General features: G+C 46.5%; 1 protein-coding gene across 3 annotated transcripts in view; it reads left to right on the forward strand.

The window, feature by feature from the left end:
- Nucleotides 1–10,000, forward strand: part of LOC147031243 (venom prothrombin activator pseutarin-C non-catalytic subunit-like) — a 460,275-nt gene that overhangs the window by 273,143 nt on the left and 177,132 nt on the right. For all 3 annotated transcript variants that reach the window (XM_085860320.1, XM_085860315.1, XM_085860319.1), the window contains one exon: nt 3,957–4,134. In XM_085860320.1, the coding sequence (XP_085716446.1) occupies nt 3,957–4,134 (178 nt within the window). The remainder of the gene's footprint in view (nt 1–3,956; nt 4,135–10,000) is intronic.

Below are 10,000 nucleotides of genomic sequence, written 5' to 3' on the forward strand. Positions count from 1 at the left end.
TTATAAAGAAAGCAAAATACACATATACAAATCAGTAAGATAATATACAGACATCAGTGTGTATCACCCACTGATCTGTATATACTATAAATATATAACTGGAGCAAATCTGCAGCACACGCTTCCAGGGCCAAACAGATGCCATGTTGGAATACCCTTCCCTCGCTAGAACGTGAGAGGTACAGGCATAGCTGAGTGTGATAAGTGCTGAACTTCATCGCAGAATTATCACTCTGTCTGAACCTCACAGATAGAGCCCAAATGCTGTGTTCCTCACAGACAGAGCCCAAACGCTGTGTTCCTCACAGACAGAGCCCAAACGCAGTGTTTCTCACAGACAGAGCCCAAATGCTGTGTTCCTCACAGACAGAGCCCAAACGCTGTGTTCCTCACTGACAGAGCCCAAACGCTGTGTTCCTCACTGACAGAGCCCAAACGCTGTGTTTCTCACAGACAGAGCCCAAACGCTGTGTTCCTCACAGACAGAGCCCAAACGCTGTGTTCCTCACAGACAGAGCCCAAACGCTGTGTTCCTCACAGACAGAGCCCAAACGCTGTGTTCCTCACAGACAGAGCCCAAACGCTGTGTTTCTCACAGACAGAGCCCAAACGCTGTGTTTCTCACAGACAGAGCCCAAACGCTGTGTTTCTCACAGACAGAGCCCAAACGCTGTGTTTCTCACAGACAGAGCCCAAACGCTGTGTTTCTCACAGACAGAGCCCAAACGCTGTGTTTCTCACAGACAGAGCCCAAACGCTGTGTTCCTCACAGACAGAGCCCAAACGCTGTGTTCCTCACAGACAGAGCCCAAACGCTGTGTTCCTCACAGACAGAGCCCAAACGCTGTGTTCCTCACAGACAGAGCCCAAACGCTGTGTTCCTCGCAGACAGAGCCCAAACGCTGTGTTCCTCGCAGACAGAGCCCAAACGCTGTGTTCCTCGCAGACAGAGCCCAAACGCTGTGTTCCTCGCAGACAGAGCCCAAACGCTGTGTTCCTCACAGACAGAGCCCAAACGCTGTGTTCCTCACAGACAGAGCCCAAACGCTGTGTTCCTCACAGACAGAGCCCAAACGCTGTGTTCCTCACAGACAGAGCCCAAACGCTGTGTTCCTCACAGACAGAGCCCAAACGCTGTGTTCCTCACAGACAGAGCCCAAACGCTGTGTTCCTCACAGACAGAGCCCAAACGCTGTGTTCCTCACAGACAGAGCCCAAACGCTGTGTTCCTCACAGACAGAGCCCAAACGCTGTGTTCCTCACAGACAGAGCCCAAACGCTGTGTTCCTCGCAGACAGAGCCCAAACGCTGTGTTCCTCGCAGACAGAGCCCAAACGCTGTGTTCCTCGCAGACAGAGCCCAAACGCTGTGTTCCTCGCAGACAGAGCCCAAACGCTGTGTTCCTCGCAGACAGAGCCCAAACGCTGTGTTCCTCGCAGACAGAGCCCAAACGCTGTGTTCCTCGCAGACAGAGCCCAAACGCTGTGTTCCTCGCAGACAGAGCCCAAACGCTGTGTTCCTCGCAGACAGAGCCCAAACGCTGTGTTCCTCGCAGACAGAGCCCAAACGCTGTGTTCCTCGCAGACAGAGCCCAAACGCTGTGTTCCTCGCAGACAGAGCCCAAACGCTGTGTTCCTCGCAGACAGAGCCCAAACGCTGTGTTCCTCGCAGACAGAGCCCAAACGCTGTGTTCCTCGCAGACAGAGCCCAAACGCTGTGTTCCTCGCAGACAGAGCCCAAACGCTGTGTTCCTCGCAGACAGAGCCCAAACGCTGTGTTCCTCGCAGACAGAGCCCAAACGCTGTGTTCCTCGCAGACAGAGCCCAAACGCTGTGTTCCTCGCAGACAGAGCCCAAACGCTGTGTTCCTCGCAGACAGAGCCCAAACGCTGTGTTCCTCGCAGACAGAGCCCAAACGCTGTGTTCCTCGCAGACAGAGCCCAAACGCTGTGTTCCTCACAGACAGAGCCCAAACGCTGTGTTCCTCACTGACAGAGCCCAAACGCTGTGTTCCTCACTGACAGAGCCCAAACGCTGTGTTCCTCACTGTCAGAGCCCAAACGCTGTGTTCCTCACTGTCAGAGCCCAAACGCTGTGTTCCTCACAGACAGAGCCCAAACGCTGTGTTCCTCACAGACAGAGCCCAAACGCTGTGTTCCTCACAGACAGAGCCCAAACGCTGTGTTCCTCACAGACAGAGCCCAAACGCTGTGTTCCTCACAGACAGAGCCCAAACGCTGTGTTCCTCACAGACAGAGCCCAAACGCTGTGTTCCTCACAGACAGAGCCCAAACGCTGTGTTCCTCACAGACAGAGCCCAAACGCTGTGTTCCTCACAGACAGAGCCCAAACGCTGTGTTCCTCACAGACAGAGCCCAAACGCTGTGTTCCTCACAGACAGAGCCCAAACGCTGTGTTCCTCACAGACAGAGCCCAAACGCTGTGTTCCTCACAGACAGAGCCCAAAACTGTGCGCCTTGCAGACAGAGCCCAAAAGAGTTCCTCACTGACAGAGCTCAAAAGTCTTCCTTACAGACAGAGCCCTGCAACAACACATACACACACACACACACACACACACACACACACACACACACACACACGACTCGATATCACTGAATCACTTTGCTGGTGATTATAACAACATACGTTAACATGATAGATTAAACACATCAGTGTAAACACAAACTGAATCGGTGACTGATCAGGCAACTACTGCTGTAGAGGGGTCTTCAGCCAGGGGTTCACACAATTTTTTAAAAATTAGGTTCTTCAATGATTACCAGCAGAAATGGTTTGGTACTCACGAAAACATTTTTGTCAGCTTCAAGCATGCTTGTCTGCTTTCCCAATGTCCACTCCAATTTTCAATGCGCCACTCAGCTTTGTATGCAAATCACTCCTCTGTAAGTGGTCTCTCAGAACGTTCACTCCAGAGATAAGGAACAAAGATATGGACTCGCAAACCATCTTTTTTTTCATTGTGGATGCCCCTGAGCCACCTCCGCTTCCTCTTCGCTTGCGTGTTCTCCTTCGATCTTTTTTCTTAATCTTAAAAGTTATAAACTTACAATATAGCTTATAAATTATATTGTTATAATTTATAAACTTAATTTTGGACATTTAAATTTTGAAATCACTGTAAATCAATTGTAAGAATTATCACGGAAGAATCTTACCAACACGAGCTGGGAAACCCCCTCTTCTTCCTCTTCGCTCGCATGTTCTCCTCAGATCTATCTTTTTTTATCTTGAAAGTTACAAGTTATAATATAAATTATAAATCTTATAATTTATAAGCTTAATTTTGTAAACTTAAATTTTGAAATCACAATATATCAGAATTATCACAGAAGAATCTCATGTACATGAGATGATAAAACCTCACATCAAAGCCTCTGTGGTGCTCGTACGCTTTTGAGTTTTCTGAGCATTTTTGAAGTAAGCATGTAGTTTTTTATTTTTATTTTTTAACCGTGCATGAGTACCTGAGTACCAGTTATGTGAACCGCTGACTATAGGTTTACTCTCCATTTGTCCGTCTGTCTGTCCCACCTGTGCTTTTCCAGATGTTTTTTCCCCCATACCCTTTAACATATAAAAGTGAAACTTGGTACATGGCTGTATTATCGTAAGTTACAGAATAAGTTCGAGTTTCAGGGCGTTTCGTCAATATTTCACAAAGTTATGCCTTTTTTAATTTCGAGAATATCACATATACAAGGGTCAGTGTTCAGCATTTGCACAAATTTGAATTGGTTTTATTGGTGATATGAAGTAATGGAAAAGTATCATTGGTTGTTGAGTTCTTAATAATGATCCAACCAAAGCAAATTCTTGTTTTTACTTTTTTCCCCCTTTATATTCTATTTTGACACCTTTATTAACTTCGTCCATTTTATTTGTACTTTGATATGATGGAATTTATTTTTTGCCCACCTTCGTTTTTTCTTCCAGGACCGAGACATAAATTCAGGTTTGATGGGTGTGGTTCTAACTTGCCATCGTGATGTGCTTGACAAAAAGCCAGGCCACCGCTTTGTTCTTGCTTTCACCACTTTTGATGAGTCACAGAGTTGGTTCCAGGAGGAAAATAAGAAATCACTGGCACTGCAAAGTCAAACCCAGATATATGGTGAGAAAGCAAAATATTGTTTTACAAGCTGTTTACCCGTCCAACAGGTGGATATAGAATATGAGTTTGAAGTGGAGTTAAACTTTTGTTGAAATGAAGATTGTGTCATATGTCATTGATAATTAATTTAAATAAACTACATTCTACTATGTACATGATAGACATACTCACGTTGTACTGCATACTTAATCGACATACTCACGTCACGCTGAGGAGAAGGCTGAGCTGGGACTGCACATGCATGATTGCCCAATTTTTGCTCCTGCCCCAACACCTTCCCACTGATGAAAGAGGTGGAGCTTGCATCAAGCAAGGAAGCAATGAAACTCAACTATATATATATATATATATATATATGTATATATATATATATATATATATATATATATATATATATATATATATATATATATATATATATATACATATATGTGTGTGTGCTTGCTTCCGCCGATTGGTACTGCCATTTTCCGGTGGATTGACCTCACCAAGCGAGTTTCGTGCCCTCGATGCATACTTGCATTTATTTAACATATCAGGTGCAGCCGAGCAGAGCTGCCAAGTACGCACTGGCTAATAAAGCAAATCAGGTGGGGTACAACTTCCCGTCAAACTATATTTGGACACTGTGTCGGACCAATGAAGGAAAAGAAAACCGAGACAGATTGGAAATACAATAAACAATTATTTATTACAAACACACAAGCAAGAAAGCAAAAGGCATATAGGATCAGATTTAACCGTACACTTTATTCATTCTTATTCAATCTTACTTGCACAAAATATTTGGCTCTCATTCAGTCAGGGGAGAAGAATAAAACAAGAAGAACTTGAAAAGAAAAGTAAAGTATGGAGAAAAGAAACGCAGTCTTTTCTCTTCTCCCTCACCTCACACTGCCCGACGTCTGTGCAAGCCCAAATACACTGGAGAATGCAGAGGAAAAGATGGGGGAAGATGGGAAGTAGCAATGGGACATGCAGCCGCGTCCCTGAGGTGCCCAGACCCAGTAGGAAAATCCTCTCCAGCATCCTAGATGTGCTAGATGCAGGCAACTCCAAGCTTTGGGCTCCTTTCTGCTCCTCTTTCTTTTCCTCTCACTCTGATCATGTGAGCCTCCTTTTCCTTGACAGGATAAGCTTTCTTTGTCGTCTTCTCTGAACCTCCTTTCCTGCGCTTCTGTCCTCTTCCTCTTCACATCGCTTTTCAGTTTATTTCATCACAGAAGCTTGACACCAACTGCTCATGAAACCATTCTTTCCTCACCCTCTTATGCTTTTTTTCCTTCTTTCACAAGCCTTCTCTATTTCTGAGCCTTGCACTCTTGCCCTGTTCTTATTCCTCTCACTCTGAGCTTTCTCCGTCTCTTCTAAGCCTCCTTCCGTGCGCTTCTCCCCTCTTCTTCCTCTCATGATCTTTTTCCGTCTCAGCTCATGTGAGCCTATCCTTCATTGGTGTGCATCCGATGGGGGCAGGTCCATGATGCGGCTTGTGGAAAATGCCACGTCATTCTGAGGAAATGTTCAATACAGCCCCCACCCCTCCCTTCATCCACCCAATACCATGACGAGAACCCTCAGCCCCTCCCTGCATAAGCAAAACATCCTTTGCACTGTACGTACTATTTCACATGCAAGAAGCGCTGTCCCACAAGCCATGAACACCAAGTGTCATGTGTTGTGCCATGTAAGAAGGGAGCAAAATCGGAGAGGGATTCCACCGGACCGAGGGATGACTGAACGGCCGTGGAGTTGAAGGTAAGACTGATGGGGTGAAGGAGGGATTGTTGAAAGAAGTAGAGGAGGATGGTAACAGACCGATGGTGAAAGGATGTTTGGTGAAGGAGAGGTTATTTGTGGATCAAGAAAGTCAGAGGGGGAGGGGGACGGATTGATGGCGAAAAGGAGAGATTGTTGAAAGCCTTTATGATGAAGGGGAGGTTATTTGTGGATTGAGAAAGGCTTGGTGGGGTGGGGGGGGGTATGGACCGATGGAGTGAAGGTGGAATGATTGAAAGTAACAGAGGGGGGGGGGAACGGATCAATGGGAGTGAATAAAGAAAGATTGAAAGGAGCAGGGGTTGTGGGGGGGGGGGAAGGGAAGACATTACACTAGAAAAATACAAACCAGCCAACGCATGCCCACCGAACAACCCTTAGGTGTAGTTCCCTCTAATACGAATTACCTCACCTATCCCCCGAGTGAAACAATGCATACATGCCCCGTCTTTTAAAATCATGAAAACGAATGTGTTGGGTTCTTTTACTCTAACACATTCACATGACAAAGTTCTAAATGCAATTGTATACCTAAACACATACCAGGTGGGCTAAAACAGTTTTACAAGAATTATTTACATACTTCGCAGCATTCATATCAGACATTATGGGCATAAGTTGATTGTGTTCAAGTCTCCAACCCCAATTCAAAGGATTAATATCATTGTTCATCCTGCCAAGAACACACTTTATGCAATTGATGCACAATTTTGGAATGCCTCTTGACTGATCGTCCGATCTAAAATACAGTGGTAATGTAGAAGAAGAATTAACAAGTCAGTATCCTCTCCAATCAGCATGGTGGAATGTGCATATGCAGTGTTAAACTGCGGCTTTAGCGATGTTCACATCAGCGTCCCCTTCTGCCTGATTGATCATACAGGCCACCCTCCTCAGTTCATCACTTATTAACTTGGTCCATGTCCCCCAGTCCCTATCAGTGACTGCTCTACCCTAGCCTCCTCTGTAAATTGTCCTTATGTCTCCGAACTAGAATGTCTATCTCTTGGGTTCCCCTCAGTCGGTGCCAAATTCCTAATAAAATTCCTCTCATCCCTTCAGGATCCCTTAGGAAGAAAAGGTGGATGTGTAGGATTTTTAGTGCAAGTTTATGATACATCTTCTCCAGGTGGGTGAATCCAGCGGGCGGTGGTTACCTGAGTTGTGGATGGTGCGAAGGGGCAAACACAACACTCCAAACTACTCAATCCTTTATCACATCAATCATTAAACTTCCCCGGGACTCACCGATATCTCTTTAAATTATGTCGTTCTAACAACCTATTTCACCCATAACTCTGCGCGTTGGTGCTCACACTAATTAGGGCCTTACCCTCTGTTCTTCATCCATGCCTCTGCACAATTTCCTGGCTGGGCAGTGTGGCTCCATTGACAGGTCTGCACACCTGTGTACTCACACAATAGTACCCCCGGCATGCTAAGGCCGCCTCCGAGCTTACCTGCTCCATTCTGAATTATGGGGAGACCTCTCCCAGCTTCCTCCCCACAATGTCCTCGCTGGCAATTGGTGCTCCTTTTCCCTTCCCCATGGGTATCTGGGCCCATACATACATTTAACATGCCCACCATGGGCTCATGGCCTACCCTGGCCAACAGACCCTCCAGCGCCTGGAGTGCCTTCTTCAACACACTCACCTCTTGTGAGTCATACTCCCAGCAATTCAAAACTCATTGCACACCCACAAAATAAACATTTCACAACATGGCACCAACCGTAGAATGACCTCCATTAACAAATTTAGTGAAACCCCCCAAAGGCCTAAGTCACATTTGCTCTACGGCGAGGATACGGCAGCCGTACACCCTCTGAATTGACAGAAACGTGCAGCGGCCGCAGAGTTTCTGTGGTGGCCTCAGGGTTGCCCTACGCTGTTTGGCTATCCTTTACAGGCCGGAGGGGTCGCCGTGGAATTATAATACGGAGTTATAACTTTTTTCATTTCTACGTTCGCCGTAGCAATTCGACAAGCCGGGAAAAAAAAAACTGGTTAAAAAAAAAATTAACCCATTCGTTACCGTCCCTCTGGCCGCACGTTTGTCTTAGGGCCCCCCTGCGGGCACCTTGAGGCTACCTAGCATCTGCCTTGAAAATTCTATGGCCGCCGCAGGGCCCCCTTAAGGTCACCGTGCGACATCAAATCAAAGACCGTACGGCAACCCCACATTTTCGGTCTCCACAATTTCTAAATACGCCGTGCGGCTCCCCGAAAAATAAAAACATATGTGACTGCTACATTGTGTGACCGTGCAAATACTGCGGCCGCCGTATAATTGCTCGTGGCCATATATTTTGGAGACCCTACGGCCACCGTGGCAAATGTGACAGGCCTAACTAATCTCTTACCTAGCCCCAGGTCTCCCTGGGCACGGCTCATTCCCTCCCAATCGTTCCTTCGCACTATACACGATGCACTCACATTTACTCTCAGGCTGCTGACCTGTATTCACTCCATCTATACTCATTCACATTTCCACAGCTCCATTCACACTGGCACCATCTACTAAACTAATTCCCACTGACTAACTCGTGCTCACCCTGTCATCCCTTACCCTATGCATGTTCCTTTTAACTGTACGTTGCAAGGCTAGTTATGTCCCCACTACATGTCAACTGTTTCTAACACTGTCTCTAATACTTCCATCTCTTGCTAATCCCCTCTTCGAACTAATGCTCCTGTGCCCCCATGGAGGCAAATATTTCTAGTGCCCCCATGTGGACATAACTATTCTAATTTTAACATGAAGGTGACTATTTCTAGTGCCCCATGTGGGCATAACTATTCCAACATGACTATTCAAAATTTTTCACAACATAACATTACTATTCTATCCCCTTCCAACTAATCTATCACTTCCTAATGCTCCTTTGCCTGGGTTGAGTGGGGGTTGTTCATCTGCACCGACATGGGCTCAAAAACTCTCTACACTACTCTACTTCAATGAGCTCCCCCCCCACCCCCCACGTTTGCTGAGGTGCTCAGCCTCACCTCTGCCTCTGAGGTCGGAGCGATCCATGAGGGGGTAGTTCGTTGCCCCTGTAAGGTCGTAGTCAGTCTGCCTGGACGATCTGGAGAAGGGAGCGTGGCCCCACTTTGATCTTAAACACCACATCACAGATTTGTGACAGGACGATTCCCGGGCCCTGTAGGGCGAGGTGAGCTTTGGATATTTGCCCTTCCTTCTGAGTACTGAAGAACCAAATCTTCATCCCCGGAGAATACACGCTCGCCTCACTCCAGTGGTCAAACCTGCACTTCATCTTTACGCCCACTAGATGGAGTTGGCACTGGCGAAGGCATGGAGCCGTTGCATGCCTTCCTCAAAGCGATGTTCATAACCCTCCCTCGGTGGTCTATCAAGTACATGAGCAGCTCCCAACCCATCCGTACATGATCAGCGCTAGGCTGTCTGTGGTGGCTCTGTGCTGACTGTTGCGGTAGGCCATCAACAAATATGGGAGATGTTTGTCCCAGTCATCCTGATAGGTGGTAGTGAACAGGCCCAATTGTTGGATCAAGGTCTTATTGAATGTTTCCACTATCTCATCAGATTGTGGCCTTAAGAGCATTGTCCTGGTTTTCCGAATTGACAATAAACTGCACACTTTTTTTTGGCTCTCACAACAATGATACAGCACACCTGATATACAGTCAAGGTCTTACAAAGAATGGCAAAGCACATATTCAGGGTGTTTGTGTGGGTGCGACACATATACAATGGGGGAAATTTGTATGGTATGTATGTCCAGCAAATAGAATAGAGACACAGAGTTGAACTTCTTCCCTTGACATTTATGAGCCCCTTGTACAATCTTACTTAATTATCTACACACGAGACTTTGCGCCAATCAGAATCACAAACGGAAAAATGTAGGGAGAAAGAAAAGTAGATAAAATGTAGAGCAGAGCATGGGTATGGCTCCTCCCCAAGTTTGTCATATGCGTGCAAGCTTGTACCATGTGCAGACTCGTGTAAGCTTCCCCTTGGTGGCTCTCGCGGTCCAAACATGCAAACATGAGTGCAGGCTTGGCCAAGGGACTCATGGTAACGATAGCTTGATAGATCAAAT

The sequence above is a fragment of the Eptatretus burgeri genome, chromosome 2, assembly GCF_056783735.1.
Source record: "Eptatretus burgeri isolate ZD-2024b chromosome 2, Ebu_testis_v1, whole genome shotgun sequence".
Lineage (NCBI taxonomy): Eukaryota > Metazoa > Chordata > Myxini > Myxiniformes > Myxinidae > Eptatretus > Eptatretus burgeri.